The sequence below is a fragment of the Tetrao urogallus genome (genome assembly GCF_951394365.1).
Source record: "Tetrao urogallus genome assembly, chromosome: 7".
NCBI classification, from domain to species: Eukaryota; Metazoa; Chordata; class Aves; order Galliformes; family Phasianidae; genus Tetrao; species Tetrao urogallus.
The window spans coordinates 11,196,038-11,220,155 of record NC_136820.1 but is presented as its reverse complement, the minus strand read 5'-3'; the positions used below and the strand labels follow the sequence as shown (position 1 = coordinate 11,220,155).

At 41.4% G+C, this 24,118-nt stretch overlaps 1 protein-coding gene across 1 annotated transcript; it reads right to left on the bottom strand.

Moving 5' to 3' along the window:
- Positions 1 to 497: 497 nt before the first annotated feature.
- On the bottom strand, positions 498 to 15,018 carry ENTPD3 (ectonucleoside triphosphate diphosphohydrolase 3; the record flags this gene model as incomplete). Its single annotated transcript, XM_079538096.1, has 9 exons — positions 498 to 731; positions 2,794 to 2,931; positions 4,675 to 4,785; positions 4,881 to 5,153; positions 5,534 to 5,764; positions 7,754 to 7,913; positions 8,665 to 8,815; positions 11,512 to 11,629; positions 14,899 to 15,018. 9 exons carry the CDS (start codon positions 15,016 to 15,018, stop codon positions 498 to 500), a joined length of 1,536 nt encoding a protein of 511 aa, XP_079394222.1.
- Between the last annotated feature and the right edge of the window lie 9,100 nt (positions 15,019 to 24,118).

Here is a 24,118-nt window from a genome sequence, read left to right as displayed (position 1 = left end):
ATGTGATTACCCAGTGCTTGTTCCACTTCCAGAAGCTGGATTGTTTGGGGGATTTGTGTCAGCAGCACTCAGAAGAACAGCCATTATGTTCCCTTCTCTCACAATTTCCACTGACTCATTCTTAGATTTTATCGTGAACAACCGCTGCCATTGATCAAATACATCACTTATCAGGTGGCACAGAATTAATGGACAAAAATTCATACATATCTGACAGAAAGACACTATAAAAACATGAACAAGCAAAGCAGCATGCCTGCCTGTGCTTCATCTGCTTAACATTGGATACGCTCATTTTACAGAAACAACTGCCAAAATATTTCAGAAGCACTGCAGTTCACCATATCACAGACTCCTCAGTGCCTCTTGTCTCCTTTATTTATGCTTCTGGTCTCTTCAGGACTTTTCACCTGTCTTTAACTATGTTTTTCAAATATAAAGCTCTACCTAACTTTATAGGATTATGAATTTTTTGGTCTGTCTTCAGGTAAGTTTTTTCATTCTGGAGTAAATACATATTCCACATGACTGTTGACCTTCTGATTACGTGACACAATACACAGGTAAACAAGGAAGAAAAGACACAACAGCGCCAGAACAGTGAGGAAGATGAGGAGCCCAGCAAACAAAGAAGGTTTCAGAGGTAACTGGATCAGCTTGCCTTCTGCTGGAATCATGTTGGTGAGGCTCAACATGTAACCAAGTGACCATGCTATGCTGCTGTTACCAACCTGAAATACAGACAAAAGAGTCCTATTCCCATGTTCTTTTCAGTCAAAGAAAAGAGCTGAACTGCTGATGCTGGCAACTATCTCCTAAATTATCAAGGAAAATTGCTTTTTTTTTTTCAGTTCAAGAGGATGCTAATAAAACTGATCACAAGGATGGGTGATATACAAGCAGACAGACAGTTGTTATGGGCTTTTATGTACATAGAACATATTTTTAAAGAATCAGCACTAGTGCACATTCTTAGAATCACTCTCCTGTTGTAGCCAAATCCTAGGACATTATTTAATTCAAGTAGATAAAAAACTCACAGTCCAACTGACATGAGCAAAGAGGAGGCTAGGGTAAATTTAATGTTAATTAACAACTTTAAGCAGTCCTACTGGTTGTAGGAGACTACAAGGACCTATAATATTTGGTCATTTCTATGGTTGTGTATATTCTAATACCTTTTGTTTAAATAATATAGAAAAAGCTTCAGCAACAAGAACTGAAATGCAACAGATTGAGCAAAGCAATAAGATGGACTAAGTTGATTCTTCATTAATAAAAGAGGGAAAACTTCTCATTATGGGGTTCAGAACCTTTGCAAATCATCTAGTTCTACAAAGGCACAGATCTTAGCATTGTGTTAAGGTTCTTAAGCTTTCACCAACTAAAAGCAAATATCCTTTTATAGCATGGGCCAGAAAAAAATCTCCACACTTCTCAGTATATACCCTTGGAGGCAACTGTGCTGTTATTTCTGGGATAGCAAGTCACAGTAGATGTGACTAGTTTTAGCTCTTTGAGGGGCAGATCTGATTAAGAGGATGTAGTCTTTCTTTTGGACTTTCACAGTTACCCTGGTGCAAATTGTAAGTAGCAAATAAGCCTTTGGGGTTTCCATTTTGCTCAGTATTTTTATGGTCTTGCTAAATACAGAAAAATATTTCTGGGTTTGGTTGCTCCCACCTGCAGGGGGCAACAAAACATACGTTTAAAAAAAAGAAAAAAAAAATGATCCACTCTTTAAGGGTCCAGATTAAGATCCCAGAGTAAGCTTTGCTGATTTCCTGGTAGAAGGGCTAAATCTGATTTGATTCTTTAGTACACTAATAGTAGAGTATGACTGTTCAGAAAACATTACTTAAGATTACTTATGATTTCTCAGTGAAAGCTTGTCAGCATACCTTGCATTTAAGAACTCCCTGCATGAAGATCTACAACCATTTATTTGTTGTTTTTGCACACAAGTGCCAAAAAATTTCCACACGCAAAGGAGATCAAGAGACAACCTAGGACAAGGTTTTACAGTTAACAGAGAGGAAAGGATGCAGTCACAAAGCACTGCAGGGACTATATTTCCTGATGTAACAGCCAGGCTTACATAGTGGGCAATGCCTTCTGAACTGGAAGCAAGGATTTCTTAGCAGCAGCTTTAGAATGAATGTATACCACTTCATCCCAAGTATTGTAGCTTTTAGGAGGAAAATCAAGAGGTCAGGGAAGAGAGTAGTGTGTTACACAAACATGGTTGCAAGCCTTCTGTCTGCCATATCCAAGCCAACAGTCTATCACTATAAATTCTTATTCCAGAAAACCAGATTACAGCACAGGTGGATGTGCCATCTGAGGATGATGGCTGCCCTAGTTGCTTCATCCCCTGACTACAAACCATCTCTGCCCATTTGCCCAAGGCTCTGGCAGCAGACAGAAAGGCTGGACTTCTCCTGTTCAGCCCATCAGGATTAGCTCACTGACTTTGATTGGAGAAGTTTCAGGCCTTAAACGAGCCAATACTTTAACTGGGGCAAGGTTAAAAATACAGTATTATTTAATATTCGACACACTGTTAATGCTTTCTAAAAGAATGTAGCCAGCATCACCAAGTAATGATGCAGCCTCTGGAACCAGGCTGAAATTGGTAATGAGGCTTGAAAAGTGGCTTTGTTTTATGCATAACATTTGACAATCATCTATAAAGGCTGTTTACAACCATAATATTTTTGTAGGCTGCTGCATCTTCTGTTTTCTTCTAGACATCCTTGGGTTAAAATTTGTGAAGAAACAATTATTACTCACCTCCTTTTGAAAGTGTATCTGTGGCCAATTCCCTGCATCAAAGTTGTAGCCATGTACAAGCAAGTAATAAATAAAATTGGCTGAAAAACAGTAGGATCTAGTGTATATTTCTTCAGATTTAGGTAGCATAAACTGGAGCTGAAAGCACATAAAAAAAAAAGTAAATCATAAAAAACAATTCGTTTAAAAAAAACAAAACAAAACAGAACCCAAACCAACCAGAATACTTTGAATTCTAATTAAAATGCATTAGAAACAGCAAGTAAAACTGTGGACAACTAGAAGGAGATTTACAGTGAAAACACCCTGATGGTGAGACAGCTTACATGGTAAAGAATAATCAAAATAAACATAAAACTGTACATAAGTGATCAAGGATGTTATCGTTCCTAAATTTTCCATGTCATCTTTATAGTGTGGTTAAAACTGTGGTAGTAAACCACAGCCACAAATCTCGTTAAGAGGATCACAGAGTGCACCTTCTGTGTGGCAGTCAGCTACGAAGCAGTGATGATGGTAAATTACAGTAGGAAATGCAGCAAAATGAATGCAAAACAGGGAGCTAGTCTGGTAATGGGAGGTACTTCCCTTCAAATTTAATACAGGTCTGTCCATTTATCCTAGTTTCACACTAACTGCTGAGATCAGAACAGAGCATGAGGAGTATTACAGGAGTAGAAAAACACTGAGTTAAACCTCCAGTAACAGGACTGCTCTCTGGATGTCAGTTTTGACTTAAGATGCTCGTTTTGAAGATGAGTATCAGCTGGAATTCAGATACCCAAACAAAGTGCTTTGAATTCCCAGTTGCAAGTCCCATCAGTTACAAGAAGAGCAGTGTATCACAGAATACACAAGGCATCCCAGACAGATGAAGTAAGATGGAAAATGAAAAACTGCTGGGTGAAAACAGTGTGGAAAAGGTCATGGAATGCCCGTTGGGGCCAATTTAATATTAAATTTTAACAATTTTTTACCTTTTCCTCATATGAACCCTGTAGGGACAATAGTGAAAAATCAATCTGCCTTCCACCAGTACAAGTTCTTCACAGCCAGTGTTAGCTCCCATTTAAGTCAAATTATGGCTATACTGCATCAGCTCTGTTGCACTGTGCACTTGCTGATAAATGTAGAATACAGCTGTTTGCTACTAAGTGCTTTGAATATATCATGATACTGCTGACAGTGTGAGATCAAAGTGTGTTGTTAATAAATATCTAGCTAAGTCTTGTTTTAAAGTTTAAATTGGCCTGTTTTATCAGCCTTCTAAATGCTTCCATCATGGCAATCTCCAATTCCCTGGAATGAATAAATTTACACTAAGTATGAGGGCTACTCTGAAAGTATCACAGAATCACAGAATGGCCGAGGTTGGAAGGGACCTCAAGAATCATGAATTTCCAACCTCCCCGCCACATGCAGGGCCACCAACCTCCCTATTTAATACTAGACCAGGCTGCCCAGGGCCCCATCCAATCTGGCCTTGAACACCTCCAGGGAAACGGAGCATCCACAGCCTCTCTGGCAGCCTGTTCCAGCACCTCACCACTCTCTCTGTAAAGAACTTCCCCCGATATCCAACCTAAATCTTCCCTCCCTCAACTTAAAACCATTTCCCCTTGTCTTGCTGTTATCTACCCTTCCAAAGAGTTGACTCCCCTCCTGTTTGTAGGCTCCCTTTAGGTACTGAAAGGCTGCAATGAGGTTGCCCTGCAGCCTTCTGTAAGGAATCCCTCTGATTGGAAGCATGGTGGGAAAACAAATGGTAATACTGACAGAGACCTCAAAAGTTTTGGATACTCGAACAGTTCATTTTCTTTTTATATCCCATTCACAAATACGAAAAAAAAAAGAGAGAAATTAAAAAAAAGGTGCACTTACCTGGGCCCAGCTTTGTGAACAGAAAAACCACATACTTGAATTGAAGTCAGCTAGAGAAAAGTGCCCAGATAAATTCAAAGCATTAATTGTATAGTAGAATCCTGAGAAAGCCTATAGAAAAGGAGCAGATGAAAGGCCTGTTACTTTAAAACTACTGAAATCAAAAGCAAAAAAGTTCAAAAGGAAATGCTGATTTGAAAACCTACCACAAAATTCCCTTTAACTTTTGGTTGATGGATTCCACTGAATGGACAGTCCTCCTGGTTTCTGCAAGTAGTGAAGTTAAACAGTAATGAAACCATCTCCTGACACAGACCTGGGTCTCCTGTTCCATGGAAGATTACAGATTGGTTTGGGTAATAATTTGCTGGTCTCAGAGACTGTGTACAAAGACTGCCACAGAAGTACTCCACTGTTAAGGCAGCCTCGTAATTCCGAGGGTAACATGGATTATCCACACTGGAACTGGTGCTTGACTTCTGAAGAAAAACAAAGACTACTCACGAGCATGAAGGACTTAATGTGACGATAACTACAGAAATCTTTTTAACCCACATTCACGTGTTCTTGATCTCTTCTCTGTCATGGCTGAACACTGTCATTCATATGGACTCTTTTTCTCAAAACCAGCAAAATCAGCAAAACACAGAACCCATTTTTTTTTTGTCTAACGTTACAAAACTCAGAGCAATATTTAACAAATATGAAAACCTTTGAAACCTAAGTGCTTTTTGGCCACAGCAATACAAGCTTTTACTGGGGTCTCCAAACTCCACCAAAGGGAAGAGATCACAACCCTAAGAACCTGCTCAGATGATTACTGAACAGCTGCAAGAGCAGCAAACGGTCTTAAACAGACCTGGAGCAACAATGCTAAAAGCCTTTTCTCAGCTTCTTCTCTCCCATAACACTGGAAGCTGTGAGTGTAGACATTGTAGTTGTAACCATACAACTTCACTTGCATGGTGTTATTGAAGTTCTCCTGAGAGTCCTCTGGGATAAAAGAAATTTGAGTGGAAGCTCCTCCAAGATCCAGTGCACCCATGGTCTCTTTTCTGTATGGATGGACCCATGTCCTCCAAAGGTTTCTCTGCACATAAAAGTAAAAACAAAGCTAATTAGAAATATCATCTGATTGTTCTCCCTTCAAGCTCTTCTACTTTTAACTTAACTTTTTTTAGATTTCCCCTCCCTCTTTATCCTTCACTTTTTCCAGAAAATCTTAGCTCTGAGGAAAACATGCAGATGTTGTTTTTAGGTAATGAGAAGCACTCCCACAGAGCAAAGAGTCTGAAAGATGGAAAAAGTAATACAGCATAGCTTTGAAGACCGAGGACAGCATAATAATCAAAGCACTGGACTAGTTTGATCAATATCTATACTAGAATGCAGGAAATTGAAGTCCGGGTACCTGGGAGATCTGAATGGAATTAGCATGCAAATCTGCTAATTTCAAGGCAAGATAAATTATTAAAGGAATGGAATACTATTACACACAGGAAAAGAAAAGAGAATGAAAGTAGAGTAAAATAGAAATCAAAGGAACGTGAACCCTTAATCTGTACATTTCCATCACCAAAACTGCAGTGGCAATACATCTGATCCATTCAGTTGGCATTTTTCCCTGTTATCCAGAACATCCTCCAAATGCTGCATTTGATCTACACAGTCACTGTGCAGAATACCTTTTCTGTGTTAGTAATTCCCTCCATATTTACTGCAGTATAATTTACTATGGATGGTGATGTGAACGTAAACACAAGAAGGGAAAAGAAACATGGGGTAGCAATCATACTTATGAAAAAAATCTACAGTAATAGATTCTTCTTAAGAGTCCATGGGAGAATTTCACTCCTATCTCCATTCTTCTTACAAGAATAGTGAGAAGCTTCTTGCTCCTACTCATGATAATCTACACTTTAGTCTTCACACAACTCTATACTAAACTGGCTTCAGAACGTCTAGCATTCTCTTCAGGAGTCCTCATGAATCTGTCATATGGAAATTGAGATCTTCAGCATTAAAATCCACATGGCAGGAGACTGACCATCACCCTGAAGTTCATGAAGTCATTTTTGTTGCATAAAATAAGAAAAACCATGCCAGAACATATGATACTACTATTTAGTTTTCTTAACTTAGCAGGGACCAACAACACATTCACCAAGTATCACTTGGATTGACAACTCCTACTTACTAATTTCCACAGCTGAACAGGAACCATTCTACCAAGACAGTGAACAATACTCAGAGGTGTGGTTGGAATTATTTTCAGCCTAGCAAGACTATCTGGAAGAACTGCAATAAATGCTAAGAGCAGCACACAACTGCCATGAAAGCATAAGACCAGTTGCAGGAAAATACTTCCTGTTATGAAATGCCTGCCTGACACTATTACAACTTCAAGGGACGGTGCAAGCATCTTTATGTTGCTATCACTATGGACAAAATAGGAGGACCCACTAAGTGATCTTCCCTCCCAACTACAGACATGACAGTTGATGTCGCAGCCTGCAGCTTTTCAGCAGTACTGCAATGAACTGTATCAGTGATTCCTGGCCCAGCTGAGGCATATTGGGCCACATAAAATTCACCGCTTAAGACAACTGTCTTTTTTTGTTAAGACAACTGAGCTAACATTGCCAAACAGTTTGGAAACTCCTAAGCGGCGTAGACTCTTTACCAGTATGGCTGCAGAGGCAGCAACTACCTGCAGAAGTCACAGAAAAGAAGGTGGAAACATCCCTAATTGGCATCACTGTCAAGATGGTCAACACTTGTCACATTTTAAAATACCAATGCACTCAGGAGCAATGCAATTTCTGTTTCTCAGTAAGGCACTGATGTCATTTATGGAAGAGCCCAGTTTAGTGGATCTACAGTTTTACCTTTCCCAGGTCAGATTCCTGTCACATCTTTTCATCTGCGCTTCCTTTGTTGAATTACTACCACGAGGCCCTGTTATATGTCTCACTGTGAAATGAAAATTATAGCTATGACGTTTTAACAGGCATTTCCTCTCAAACCTCTCATTTATAAGAAAGAGAACAGTGAAAAGCATGCATTTTTTTCCACACACCTCTAAGAAATTGCCCATTAAATAGTTGGCTGTTATCCATCCATACACCCCTTCCTCTGGCCCAGTTATGATATGCGCACCCCTAAATCGAAAAGGTTGTGCTCTGAAGTAGTTTTGAACGCTTGCGAGGACTTCGTTGGCTGCTGTTTCATTTTGCAACCTAAGCATTTCACAAAACATGAGACACTGAGCATGTGGAAAGGCAATTTCATGTTTAGTATTCACTGCCTAGCAGCTCAAGAAAAGCCTTACAATCACCTAATAAAAACTGACATTGTTTTAGCCTAAAGGGGATGCTTATTATAGGGAACAGCCAAGGACCCAGCATCATTGCAGCAAGCAACTCACCCAGTATATACAAACTTCACTCTTCATCATACAAGTTCATAAGTATTTTGTCTCAAACATGCTCTTTTCTTAGTGAACTGAGTGCTTATATGATATCTGTGGGCCTGAAATCTTTCTTCTCACTCTGCTTAGTCAGAGACCAAACACATAAAAAAGTCTGTGCCACAGCTAAAGCCACAGACAGACCCCAAAAGCCACATTACATCACATCCATATCAAGAAAACTCTGCAGTGTCTAGCTTTTTTGCTGCCCTCAGATATGCATAAACATCATCTGTTTACATAGTGCTGGATTTTAAGATAGCTTTGAAAGAGCAAATTAAAATTCTGCCTTCTACAGAATAAAGAAAGGATTTATTTCCAAAATGGTACAAGAGAGGATTTTCATATAGCCCTGCTTTCCCTATTAAAAAAAATAAAATAATTTAATTGGCTGGGCTCCATTTCCTTTTGAAAAGACTAGTTTCCAGTGGACAGAAGTGTGCCCAGTACATTTTTCACATTCTTTCTTCCCAGACTGCTATAGCAATACACATGTAGAGGAGTTCAAACTTCCACTGTACCTCAGTAGCCTCATGCCAGCTGTAGCCCCTAGATAAATTGAGGTGCTCCTATGTAGATGAACTGGGATTCTCTCCTTGACTTTATTCAGGCACTCATCAAGCGGTTTCGCAAGGGCTCCTGTGTTATGCTCATAACTGGATATACCAGGACCTAAAAGAAAACAAGTAGATTGACTGCATTCTGCTTTGCCAAGTACAAATTAACCTAATTAAGCAAACAGTTGTTATGACAAAGAGGTTCCCTCTTCTCTCTTGTAGTTGCAAACAACAGAATGGTTGAAAACTATGACTATTTAAGGAATAAACAATGTAGTGACTGTCTGAGCTGTGTGTGACAGAGAAGATATCTGAAACTTCTTGCTTGTACGTGTATGCATGTGCACCTATAGTACCATGCATGTAGTAAGATGCATATAAGAGCATAACCATCTGATGCCATCATGACAATATTACATGAAGAAAATAGGTTTACTCATAATGCTATAGAAAATAAGACGTCTAGTGGATGTGAAATTTCTCCGATCTATTAAACTACAGCATATACCTCTTTGCACACGTTAAGACTAAGATTTCCCAAACTGTTTTCCATAACTTTTGCGGGCACCGTTGCACCTCTATAGCTCACTGCTTTCAACTAAAACTAAAAAAGCTGCTGCAAGGAATTGCTGCCGAAATTCCAAGACACACACAAAAGTGGCTCTTGATGTCACTGAGGTACAAGTTCAGGTTGGTGCATGAACTACTGAGAATTTTACAGCTTTCCAAGCTTCCAGTATCAGAAATGGGAGTCACACTGTGCTACATAATATATAACTATTTGAATAATTTAAATGAAAGTCTCTCCTCCGTTACTCAACACTCCAAGGACCAGCAGGACCTCAGCTTTGCCAGGTTCAACTTGAGTGTGAATAGAGACGTTCCTCAGTAAAATTCCCTAGCTGAGGATGTGGCACACAGAGAAATCCAGGAAAGCAGAGGAGCAACTTTGTTTCACACCCTCAGCAGCTGTTGTTGCCTCACACTCCCCATACACTCTCTTTTGACAATAGCCTCTACTCCTCAGTGTTCAGAACAGGCAGAGCAGGTCACAGGGCAGTAACTATCCATTCTGGACAGCCTACTTTGCTGATGATTAGAGCCTGACCGGGACAGACTATCTGCACTACATTGAAAGGTTTTGATTTTGGGCTGGTTCGAACAGACATGGCAGAGTTACCTAATAAAACATGAAATGAAATTACAAGAACACCATAGAAATTACAAATTAGTTGACTGTTTGACTTACAAGTTTAGTAAGTTTGTGCAAGTCTACCTCTTGGTGGGGCCCAGAACCACCCCCGCAATTTAAGTGCCTAAGGCTACCCACAGATAAAGAAACATTACCAGACACTTTTAGCACTGCACTTCCCCAACTTACCTGAGGAACACATGAACCCTCTGTCTCCTCCAGAGCAGAGGCACCCAAGACTAAAGCAATGAAATGTGCTGATTTTATACACTGGATGATGAGAAGTACTGTGGGTGACTCTGGTTAAGGCCCAATGGGGCCTCACAGCAATTTGGACTCCTCTGTTTTCCAGCATTTTGTTTACCCTGTTAAATTCACAAAATAATTCCCTCTCCATCTTCCAGAGGAGAATAGAACTGCAACTTTCTCACTCCAGAACTCCTACAGGCAACATTCTGAATGAGTTAAGACATAAACAAGGGGAATGTACCCCCAGCCCCAGCAAGCAGGCTGCCACACCTGCAGCCTGTGAAGAACACATCACCAGGCACGTGACAGTACATTTCTTCTGGGCACATTACATTTGTCTTCCTTCCTTTGTTGCTCTAAAATTACCTATACGTATGTTTAATGATGATGACAGAAAGATTGGTGCTGTTGAGAAACTGTTCCCTCCTACTCATCTCCTAGTCACTTACGAACCTCTGAAGTAACACCTCTGACAGGTAAGTGAAATTTTGGTATCTTTGCAAGCTTAGCCAAATGTCTCTGACATTTCTTAGGAAGTAATCTACAGCAAACTGCTAGAGCACATACTTAATTAACCACACTGCAGTCTGAGCAAAAGTCAGTACAGTTTAGTGTCCTCTCTCTGAGAGGAGCCAGTGTAAAACCTCAGACAAAAGACGAGGCAGGCAGCCAGTGGTGGTTGTTGTGAGATATCTTCAAGAAGTGCAAATGTCCTGGTTTTCCTGTGGCAAGGACCTGCATATTCGTATTTGAAACAATCCCGTAGTTTAGCTGTTTTACTTGTTAATTTTATTAGACTCTCCCTTGCTATCTAGAATTGACAAGCTCTTCCAGTTCACTTTCTTCATGCCTTTTATAGTTTCCCGTCTTGTCTCTTTCAAAGTAATTACAGAATAATTCCAGATGAACTGCATAGGCCTCATTTGTCTAGGAAATTTGACTCAATCCACAAAAGTGTTTTTAAAACACAGCTAATGATTTTGGAAACTAAAAACTAATTCTTCAAACTCCAGTGGCATAACTGGCATCCATTTTTGCCTTCATCAATGCCAAACATCTAACAGGGGCTAAATTTCCAGTTCTTCTCAGAGATTTCTAATTCCAAACTGTTTTTAAATATATCTTATACTTTCCTTCTGAAATACATTATTTCAGGGTGTAAGGACTAAGCATATAAAGACTCTCTGTAATTGAATTCTGTCTGCACTACTCATACACTGCAGTGGAGTAAGGCAAGTTTAGCTATAATTTTCTCTCTGTTGGAAAATAGTGCACCCTACCATAGCAACAGGGAAAAAAACCCAGTATAAGCTTCCAGATAACCTTTTCCCAGAGGCTACAAAAAGTAAGGAACTACTATCTGAGCTCACCTTTCACGTCACACTTGAAGGTTTGGCTCACTACTCCCGTATCATTTTCTTTTTCTGCTGGCCATTCATAGACATAGACTGTAGTCCGCGAAGATCCAGCGTCAAGGACTATTCCATACTGTGGAGAAAGAAGTAATTGATCACATCAAGAGACAAACAGTGACATCCTCAACACCCATATGCAGCCGTACTTTTTCAAATCATCAAACTAAAGTGTTTGAAAGTGTACGCACAGTATAGTTACAGGAGATACGTTAATTCTAGTGTTAGGTGCTTAGACATGGATCTAACAGAAAAGCATAGAATAATAATATATATAAAAATATATAAATATAAATAAATGATGGTGGTGGGGTACTGGCAAAGGTTGCCCAGAAAGACTGTGGAGTCTCCTCCCTGGAGATCTTCAAAAGCCACCTGGATATGCTCCACTCTGGCTCTGCATGAACAGTGGTTGGACCGAGTGACTCCAGAGGCCCCTTCCAACAGAATCATAGAATCACAAGGTTGGAAAGGACCTACAAGACCATCTAGTCCAACCATCCTTCCATTACTTTGCTACAACAAGCTACTAAACCATCTCTTGTAGCTCCTCATGCAGATGCCTCTTGAACACTGCCAGGGACGGCGACTCCACCACCTCCCTGGGCAGCCATTTCCATGCCTGACCACTCTGAGAGAAAAAGATTTTCCTTATGTTTAATCTAAATCTCCTCAGGTACAACTTGTGGCCATTTCCTCGGGTCCTGTTTGTTGCCTGAAAGAAGAGGCCAAACCCCTCCTCATCACAACCTCCCTTCAGGAAGCTGTAGAGTGCAATGAGGTCACCCGAAGCCTCCTCCAGACTGAACAATCCCAGCTCCCTCAGCCATTCTCCATTAGATTTGTGCTCCAGACCCCTCACCAGTTTCATTGCCCATCTCTGGACACGTTCCAGGGCCTCAATGTCTTTCTTGCACTGAGGGCCCAAAACTGAACACAGTAGTCGAGGTGCGGCCTCACCAGTGCTGAGTAGAGGGGGATGATCACCTCCCTGCTCCTGCTGGCCACACTATTTCTAAATCAGGCCAGGATGCCATTGGCCCTCTTGGCCACCTGGGCACACTGTTGGCTCACGTTCAGCTGAGCATCAACCAACACCCCCAGGTCCCTTTCCTCTTCACAGTCATCCAGCCACTCATCCCCAAGCCTGTAACGCTGCATGGGGTTATTGTGGCCGAAGTGCAAGACTTAGCACTTGGCCTTGTTGAACCTCAATCCCATCCACCTCAGCCCAGCGATCCAGCTTACCTAGATCCCCCTGAATGGCCTCCCTGCCCTCAGGCAGATCGACACCACCTCCCAACTTGGTGTCATTGCAAACCTACTGACGGTAACCTCAGCCATGCTCTAATTCGGTAAAAGGAGACTTGTTTTGCTTTTCCTCTTTGCTATCCCCAAAAACAAGTTTAGCTGCTCCCTCTTCAAAATCATCAAACTGGTAGGCATTGCATAGTGTAGGGTTCACTTCTCAGTCAACTTTTTTTCTTTTAAAAAAGACAGAAGGAGCTGACAGTAGTGAAAAATGAGAGCCTCCATCTGGCTGCAAACCAGTAAAAGCAGCTGGAGCGGGCTAATTTATTTCATCACACAGCCTCCCTTGGATGTCCCAAATCTCCAAGAAAGATCACTGCTTCAGGTGGCACACCATTCAACCTCTGTACCTCATTAGTTCTCAGTTTCCCACTGTAATCCTACAAGCTCCTGTTCCCCCAAGAATTACCAGTGGTATCAGTCTCTAGTCTCCAGTCTGTTTCTCAGAGGTTGCTAGATAATGAAAATTCCATTCATATTTACTCAGATGACGTTTAACCTGATCAGCTGCAAGGTGAAAAGTTCCACAGATACCATCAATCCTCTGTGCTGTCAGGTTCCATTCAACCACTGTTTTAGCTGAAAACTATTCAGTCACTGAAAAACCATTCAGTAACTCCAGAATCAAACACAGAGCCCTCCATATAAACTACAGCTTTCTGGACAATCAGGCTTACAGCCCCAAAAGAAATCCAAAGCCAAGCATCTGGCAGAAGAACCACCAAAATTCCTCCGGAATCAGCCATGAAATTGCTGTGACTCAGGAAGCAGACCTCCCCAAATAAACCACCTCCAGATAATCCAGGTGGATCTGATATTTCCTTGAAGAGTAAAGTAAACAGCTTTGTCATTCTGAGTTGAAACTAATGACAAACAAAAGCAATACGTAGGCTGTATTTTAGATAGTGTCCTTGGCCTACATATCAGTGCAGTTTTGCCTTGAGCAAAAGCTGTTAGGATGTAAGACTGCTCCAAGCAGAAATTTAAGTCAAACAGGAAGTAAACGTGAGGCACTGTGTCCATGCAAGGTTCCAGCACACACACCCTGCCACACCACACCAACACTTAAAGCTGGTATCACAATACAAATTCTAGGCCGAAAACTGATTCAGACAAACCAAAGATTATCATAATCCCATGAAGTGCAGTAAGCTATTAGCCTATTGCTATTACTACGTGAACTACTCAGATAAATATGTAGAGGGAAAGGTAGAAATGACTTCAAAGAAGTATCTGACAAATTGTCTATGCTTGTAGCTATAAGAACAAAAAACTGGACTGCATAGCATCCCTGGAAGGCTAGTTTCTATAGCATTGTCTTCAGCTGTTCTCTTTGAAGAATTCACATGCATAATCCAGCAGCATAAGGCAAAACTTGAACCTACTTCTCAGATTCAGTTTGTCTTTTTCAGTCTGCTCTGCTGCTCCTTATGTAGCTAACTTTACTTCTCTTAGTATCTAGCAAGTCCCAACATGTGGTAAATCAGAACATACACACTTGCAGCCCAAATGCTTTATGATCCACAGCAATAGTTTGCAATGATTTCAGCAAGGACTTCCTAAATGTGATTGAGAATAGAATTTTAACTCCAAGAAATACCTGAAATAACTTCAAAATAATTTTGAATAATCTCAAAAAGAATTTACAATTACTTCTAACTTCAGACAAAAAAAAAAAAAAAAAAAAGCAATGTTTTTTTTTTTAAATTGTTTGGCCTTTGTTTAGCCTGCCAGTCTTGAAGAAGGCATTGTGTGATAGGCATCACAGACACTGAGTCAAGGAATCCTTTTCCACCTTTGCCACTGTAATCTTGGTCAATTCTCATTTTGCCGCAGCCTTAGTCTTCCCATTACATAAGGAAGACACAAGACATAAGGAACATAATTAATAAGGAACATAATTAATTTGTGGGTGTAAACACACTTGAATTACTCCGTAAAACAGTGTTTAGAAATGATGATTATTAAATATCAATTCCAAATACTGGTCTTCCTTACCTATTATTATTACTTACCTATTTCTTACCTACTTACCTTAAGGCCTGGGGAAAGAATCTTCTGCTGATTAATCTGAATCACTGCAATAGCAATGATAAGAATTACACTTAGAAGAAGGAACACTTGGGCAACAATGCTCGGCGTTCTGGTAAGCATCCTGAAACAACACAAAAGGCAACACTTCAATAGTGTGAAAGGATTCAGTGATTGTGTACAGTACCTGAAGCTCTGAATCAGTTAAGACTTAAAATCTCATAAAATCTCATTTCCTCAATTAGATTATGCTACATGAAAATTCTGTATTTTACTTAAGAACTGCTTGGCGTTTGGCTGTCACCAACTTGCCATTCTCTAGAAGAGGTGTATGTATATTGTCATATTCAGGATGCGTGAGTTCTCCCAAACTGCCAGTATGCTCATTTCCCACAGTGTCTACATGTAGATGCATGCTGACCATCTCCCATTGCCTCAGGAAACAAGGCCAATAGGCAGGCTGAGACTAGCGCACACTCAACAATCCTATGCATACCTGTAACCAAGACACAGCCACAGCCATGTAGGCATAGTGCTGGTAGCTGCTAAATACAGCTCAGTGTTCCTACCAGAGATACGAGGTCACGGTCTGTACTAGATACAGGTTGCTTCAGCAAGAAACAAAGGAAGTTTTAAGAATTCTAAAGTAGACATCTTCTAACTGCCAACGCGTTCATGATTTAGATTCATGTGTATGCACATATTAACATAGTTAATACCAAAGATTTTTATGCTTTACAGGAGTTGAAAATGAAAGAAATGGGAGGTGACAAGCTCACAGTTTTCAGAGAAAGAGAAAAAGAACTTTCCTGCCTTTCTCGTTTTCAGAATCCATTTGTTTTGCCATCAGCTTAGCCTGGCATGATGTATCCTAACTCCCACCTCCTAACTCTTCCATATTGGTGGATACTGTTGGCTGCTCAGGGCTGCCTTGTTGTTCCAGCAGCTGTGAATGCCAGCCTATGCAAGGACAGGAGGCCAGGCCTGCTGTGTGCTCCAGGGCTACAGCACACTGGGTGAGTCTCACTGCACCTTTAGCACATTGCCTGTTTCCTTAGCTCCAACCAGAGCCAGAGGGCTGAGGAAGAAGGATAAAGTGCTCCTTTATGCATCTTCCATATTCCAGGTGCCATGAGTTTTCAGCTTATGTTAGCTATAATAGAGAAGTGACTGAAGGAAGACTTACCTACTTGCAACCTAGTTTGTTAACATTCAGTCCTAGATCAAAGCACTGACATTCAGATCTGGAAATGGTAAGTAATTACCAAGGGAAACAAACAAACAACTCTGGGCAAAGTATTTGAAAAATTTAAGCATTGGTAAGAGCAAGCAATAATCATTATCACACCACTGACACTGAAAAACACCCCATGATCACTGAATCCACAGAACCACAGAATCACAGAGTGGTCCAGGCTGGAAGGGATTTCAAGGATCATGAATCACCAACTGAAAGATTTTCTGCTATAACTTTTTATACAAGGGACACTGAAATGTGGGTTTGTTGAAGTTCTCACATGCCTTCCTGGTACTGGGATTTGCCTTTATCAGACACAATTTCTTATTTAACAACCTCTTTTGGCAGAGACCACACTGAGTAAGGGAGTAAGCTGCTCATGGGATATTCATCATACAATTTTGTCCTGCCGGCAAACAGGACAACATCAGAGGGGAATAATCTGTAAATCCCAATGTAAGCAATGGCCTTTGTGTCAGAAGGACATCTTACACTCCATGCTCTCTTGAAACTGTTACGTAGCTGATATCCTATTATCTGAACTGTGCAAGACGTTTTATGGTTTTATGTATTTGGATCAGATGTGCAAGGCTGTGCTTAACCTTACCTGGGCTCACCCAAGCTGCACACGGGCTAGGCAACACAGCGACACCAGCTGCATTCACTGAGATTTGAAGAGACAGCAGAGAGGAAGGAGTTTGTTTTCTCCGCGGTGTAAGCAGCTGTCATGTAAGCACTTCATGTCCCGCACTTGGAAGGAAAAAGACACATAAGATTTTAATTAAGTTTCAAAGGCAGCAGCCTTTTAGCAGTCATTAAAGCGTCGCCCCGAAGCAAGCAGCAGCATGAAGACGTACTTCCCACACCCAGGTAAGCGCTGTGCACCGCACAGGAGCAGATGGGAGTGTCATTTTCTACAGCTTTCTTCCAGCAGAAGGAAGGCTGCCTGCCAAGGGAAGCTGACCACAGCAAACCTCTTTGTGCCCACAACGTTTTCCAAGCTCCCAGGTTAAAGACACGCCGCTTTGTTCACGTTAAGGACGGGTATGCAAGAGAAATACCTTTCTTCGCACTGTAACCGGAGAGATACGCGCACGTGAGCATTTATTTCAAAAGCAATCCGCAGCTGATGGAAAGCAATAAAAAAGAAAGCGACACACAAACCCCCAGCAGCCCGCGGACGCTGAGCACCGAGGCCGCCCCACCGCCCTCCCCTCAGCGGGCGGCCCTGGGCGGGAACCGCGGGAACCCGCCCCTCTGCGCGGCCGCCGCCCGGGCGCAAAACGAAAAGCATGAGGTGCAAAATCCCGGTGCGTACGGCTGAATGGAGGAGATGGGTGCAGCCGAGGAGCGCAACAACCTGCTTGGTTGCTAGTTTTGCTGCATCCTGTGCCACATCAAGGCTTGGCAGCAGCATATGCATTCTTGCATATGCTCAAATGCATATGCAGAAGTACTGTCACTAAGATCATAAAATCACAGAGTCGTTAAGGTCTGAAAAGACCTCTAAGATCACCTAGTCCAAAAGCCAGCCCATCCCCTGAGCCTCCTCTTCTCCAGACTGAGCAATCCCAGTTCCCTCAGCTGCTCCCAGAAAGACTTGTGTTCTGGACCCCTCCCAGCTTCGTTGGCCCAGCCCTCCAGCCAGTTTACCTGCTCAAGAGTACGTCTGTGCAAACCATAGGCTGCAGGAGAACACTATGGGACATAGCGTCAAAGGCTTTGCTGGTCTAAGTAAACTACATCAACAGCGTTTCCTCATCCACCAGGTGGGTCACCTGGTCATAGCAGGAGATGAGGTTGGTCAAGCAGGGGCAGCCAGCGCCTGTCTGACCTGCGTGGTGTGCTGTAGACAAGGATCATGCTACAGCCTGCAGCACAGATTGACAGGGAAAAGAGCTCTGGGGTCAGTGAAACACTTTAACCACCCAGCTGCCCTAGTTGGATTCAGGTTCACATGAAGTAAAAAAAAAAAAAAAGCACTCGATTTTTTTTTTCTTGTAATGATGTTAATGAATCATTATCCTTGATTTTTGAATAAAGAAAGGGGAACAAGGAAACATCTGCCACTTTGTGACTCATCTGTAAGGTTCCTTCCATAGTCCACCCATTGTGGGGCCTCTGCTTTACTGCTAGAATGAGATGTCATTTCTTTCTTATGATGACAGCACATTATTAAAGTAGGGTTAATGATAACCTTAATGGATCAGTTCAGCTATTGCCAGTTAAAGACAAAGCCTCCCATTCCTCCTGATTGTGCGTCTGCTGTTTCTTTCCTTCAGTGTCATTTTATGAGATACCTTCTTCTTCTTTCACCCACTGCTCTGCTGGGGCAGAATCTGTCTCAAGTGTCTCATTTAAAATGTCGGATGAGCTTACAGCCCCACAGTCAAGCATATTATTTGCTACTCTCAGACATAAATATTTTGAAGTAAAAATAACAAAGCACTGACATCAATCACTATTTCAGTTAGTTCTACTACCAACTTTTAACTGTGTCTAAAGTGCAACGTCTGCAAAGAAAGCAAAGCCCTACTCTCAAAAGTATGCATATACTTCCATAAAAACAGACAGGAGAGATTATTTTCTGCACCATTTCCAAGAGCTGAGCTACTGTACATACTGCTTTTCTTGCTAAAGCTATAATAGTGACGAAAGTGATATGGGCTGTAAAATCCCTCGGCTGCTTTTAAAATCCAGAATGCAGGTCTCCAGGCCTAGCATCTGTTGCATGGTGGGTAACCAGTTTCCTCACCAGTTCACAGAATCACAGAAGCATTAAGGTTGGACAAGACCACTAAGATTATCTAGCATGGCTGTCAACCCATCAACACCATACCATTAAACCACATCACTCAGTGTGACTTCTACCCTTTTCTTGCAAATCGACAGGGACAGTGACTTCACCACCTCCCTGACAGCTGTCCCTTTGCATTACTACTCCTGAGAAGAAATTTTTCCTAATATCCAACCTGAACATCCCCTTGGCACTACATAAAGCCATTATCTCTTGTCCTACTTGATCTTCTTTGTTTCCTAAGCCTACCTCTTCAGCTTTTCTTCAGTTCATTCCTCAGCCCTACCCTTTATTTTGTAGCTCCCTTACCTGATCCTTCATCCCTTCCTCACTCTCAAGGCGTAGATTAAACTTGCTGCCATTTTCCCAGCTTTCATCATGCTTATTGCATGCACACTTTTCCATCATGATTTCCTTTGCTGTAATATCGTTTTTCTCTTCTTCAAGTATCCTCGTTTTAATGCATTTGGTGTAACTGACTGTATTGATTTGCTTTGCTTGGAGAGAATCTTTCTTAGGTGTCCATTTAAAAATGATGAACTGGACTGCTGGCTGCCCCACAGAAAAGTTTATTTCTTCTGGTGGCATTGAGCACAAACATGTCAAGTAAAAATGCAGTGATTTATATTGGAAGATTCACAGATAAATACCAGTTGCTAAGATCAATAGCAAATCTCTAGAAACTAAAATACTGCAGACATGAATAAAGTGCTCATGACAGATACATTCTGCAATACATTTATCATATCACATCTACACAGGATACAGAGCAGGCACTGCTTCATTTCCCTGCACAGTGACAGCAGCAGAGGGGATTTGTATGATTATATATCTCAAGAGACAACAGAACTGTATCCATTCCTTCTGTAATGCTCATACAGTATTTGATGCTGGAATATTAAGAGGCCTCAAAATATCCCCTGTTGAGAGAGAGATACAATGGAGAGAAATGCTATAAGATACTGGTGGCTGCAATTAATCTGTTTTTTTGCATGGTACCCCCTCAGTTCACAGGACCAAGGTCAACCTTCCAATTCTTTGCATTCTTTGCAAGGTCCAAGAAACAAAGGAATTCTCTAATTCATCCTAAGCCATGGGTGTCCAACCTTTTGGTGCACCTATACCACATTCAGTGAGGAGTCCAACAGTCCACCTACCACCGCTGTTACCCACTAAACCATGTTCCTCAGCTTCATTTCATTCTCTTCTCCCTTCATACCTAGTTTAAAGCCTTTTCAATGAGCCCAGCCAGCAGAAGGGCGTGATGCCCTTTAGCTCAACTTCATCTGGTCTATCAATCTTCCCAGGACTTTTCATCAGCATTGTAAAGACCCTTCATTCATTAGCTTCTGTGCCCAAAGACCAGTTTATCCCAATTATCCACTTTACTCATGATCACTACTCTATTTCAAGAGCAACTGTGAGAACCGGCACTGCAGGCAGAGCCATCTTAAGAATTTGGAACAATCTGGAGCAACAGAGGTCTGGATATTGATTCAACTATAGGAAACTAAAGAAAGATTCCCAGCCCCTTATATGCTTAACATTTTATTCAAAGTCAAAAAGCACTTTTTGTGATTACTTAATATGAATGTTCTACGTATTGCACCATACCTTGTTAGCTGGGTAATTTATGGAGCTAGGATTATAGAGTTACAAGTAAGGAAGTCACAAACCATGTCTGAAATCTACCTTTGAAGAATGTCAGATGTGATTCTCCTCCGAGTTTAAAGATGCAGTTCTTTTGTTTTAGCACACAGTTACAAAACTCACTTTTCATTAGCTTTAAAAGCATCTGTGGTTTTCTATCAATAAGGATGAAAAAAACCAAAAACAACAAAAAAAAACCCAGCAAGTCACAGCTACAGCGTGAGAAATTAGGCTTTATACCTTGTGCCTCTTGTCCAAAGAATCAAGAGCTGCTTTAATCACTTAAACCTCCCCAGGGATGCTCTTCATGATCACATGCTTACGAGCCTGGACAAATTGTAGGCAACAGCAAACTAATCACATAATTGGAGCAGCAGATTGCTGGAAAAGCAGAAATGCACATCCTTTTGTCTATTTTGCCTAAGCCCTAGTTTCATAAAGCCAAACTAGCTGCTGCTGCTGCAGGGGAATGTTGGACAGTCATGCTGAACTGCTGGAAAAAGAGGAACTCTCCCACCCTCTTTGTGCTCTGTGCTCTCTAGTTGAAAACTAAGCTCACAGAGATTTACAGGAAGTTTGTTTGAGACATTTAGCGACCCCTGCAAGCACAGCTTGTGACTTGACATCTATGTTACATTGTCGTACAACTGGCCACAGAAGGCTGATAAAGAAATACTGTACTTATACAAGAAATTCACTGTTGTACTCAAATCTTCAACCTCCTGTGAGCAGGGATACGTTCCAAAAACTACTCAGTGGGAATTAATCCTTTCAAAACTGCTGTTTAAAAACCCTGCTCAACATGGAGTATTTCTGTGAGGCTGACAACTCTAAATCAGTAATGTTACATTTTTCTCAGTACAGAAGTAATTGCAGACAAAATGCTGCTTCAGGAGAATAGATACACCCCCCATGTTTTGAAGAAGTACTAAGAAGTCCTTGTAGCAGCATTTCTATCATCTTTTTGTATTCATCCAGGATGAAATTGGCTGAGAAATTCTAAAATTCCTAGATAAAATCTTTACCATTGCAATTCCACAGTCAGATTATCACCTTGAGTATGAGATCTGTGCATGAAAAAAGCTATTACAGTACTTCCCATATCCACCTGCAATGTTGTTATTCACTGTTGCACTGCTTCACTGACCCTGACGTAATATAACAAGTTCTTTTTGTTGCTTTCTGTACACTGACATTAAACCACAAGTGAGCACTCATAGGCTCAGTAATGCAAATAAAGTCATTAAATTCAGTTGTGCAGAACAAAAAGTCCATGGGAGAAAAGAACCAGCATATGAAAAAGTGGGATGATCCCTGCAATACTGATTATAACAAACATTTCTACGTGCAGATTCACCATTATGTGGTGCCTGCTTGAAAACAGCCTGCACTTCATCAGATGAATAAATATACGCATCACCATTTTTGATTTTGGTAGATTGAAAACTGCATTCTTACCCAGTAGCAGGGAGATGACTTCTTGCTCACTGCATTACAAAGCTGGGCTGGGTGAAGGGCATGAGATGCATATTGACTGGTATATTCCTACAGTCTTCATCCTGTTTTGTTACCTTCGTTTACCTGTGCAGTCACAGGCACAGAAACATCTCTCCAGTTCATGACAGCAGTGGTAATTAACATGCTTGATGTGAAAAAGCACATTCACTTTTGGTAGATCTATAAATTTTCTTTGTATTCAGCCTTTCTTTTTCATTCTTGTGTGTGGTTCATCATATGCAAGGCACGAACACATGCTAAATGAAGCAGCAACAAGCTCCCAACTTTCTGACACCAGCTGTACAGATATGACCCATTGAGAACAAGCAGTGGCAGGACTGAGAGCAGGTGCACATGCACAGCATATCCCCTACACCATTAAAGGGACTGTGTTATGGGTGGGTTGCATTTAAACACATAGGAGCTCCTGTGATACAGAGCCAACACGAGTTTGACGTTTTGTGAAATTGTGTATTTTTTCATATATCCACATACTCCATTTTGTGCTTTATGACCTTTGTTAAGGCATGTCACACACACTGTTCTAGCGTTGACTAGTTGGCGAGTTTATGATCACATCCAAGGCAAAACCTCTGGTTTATGTTGGGTAGGTTTGTGCCTTAGTCAGTGCTGAATGTAGTCACGAGTGACAAAAGGTAATATAAAATATGTGTGGCAGAGATACTGCCTGCAGCTTGAGACTGTTATGTCAGTCATAAGCAAGAGGCCATTGTTAGCCACAGTAGTTGTACAGGGACAGTAAAGCCAGACACTTCAAAGGCAGATGATATATGCACCACTCATGTCCAAGAGCACTCTCTCAGATAGAATACTGCAGTGCTTGCTTGTCCATATCAGCAGTATGATAAGATAAGACAAGATAAGAAGGGTGCTAATTCTGTACAAATACTTTGAAAACTGGTGTCAGCCTTTCTGTCTCCCTAAGTCAGATCAGTGGTACCCTGCCCTGTCTTTCCTCCTCCAAAGGCAAACCCAACATGGCAGTCATTCTGCTCCTTCTTAACCATCTTGCCTTGCCACTAGCTGTGCTGTTTCAGTGATAGAGTATTTCTCCTCTAATGATTCAAGTGTAGAAATCCTCTCTCCAGCATGTTTCCAGTTGCGATGAATTCCTTCAATTAAATTCTGGACAAAATATCCTCTCTTTAAAAAAGTATATGTGTAGTGATCTTCTGTGTCCATCTAAACAAATGGAACAATAGCATGGTGAGAATTAATGGTTTTTTTTGTTGTATCCTGGGGGTGTATGAAGAGATGAGTGTACTTGCAGCTGAGACGGTCTAAGACATGGGAGAACAAGGTTTTCATAGTGGTTGTACTGAACCTTGTAGAAAGATGGGATAGTTGGAGAAATTTGACAGCTTTTAGGGCAACCAGGCCTTCTTCTGACCTGAAATAGCACCATTAGACCTCAAAGCTAAGGAAAGATACAGAATAGTTGCTGGGATTTTAGGTACCAGGTAGGCTGTTTCTGAAACCAAATTCTTTGGAGTAAAGCAGACATTAGAAGGGGGAAGACAATGACAGAATACTTATTTTGTAAGGGAAGGAAAGAGGTGGGAATTGAGAATATTTCTGCTGAATGCTTGATTTTAAAAGTTTTTGGGCCTGATACTGAGCAGGTGACCAAAAGCTAAAGGTCCTAAGAATCACTGTTTCATTACAGTCATGGGGGCCCAGGTTAGTTTTCTACAAATTTTGGTAGCACTGGATAATTGACGGGGATAATGGCAGGGCCTCAACTCCTGCCAGCTGCTTACTGACAACGGACATGGCACTTTCCTCATTTTCCTCCAGTCATGGTCTGTTCTTTGAGTTCTCTGAGGAAGGGATTACCTTTGAAGTGGGAGAGGCAGTGCCAAGAATAGCAGAGCCCCTCATTTGGCCAGGGTACAGGACAGAGCTGTGACAAAAGACACTAATCAGCATGAAATAGGCCTCCATGGAGCTGCATGTGCGCCTAGCCCAGATGACCTGTCTGTGAACACAAAGGTTGTCCTCCCTGGGGTCACTTCACATCA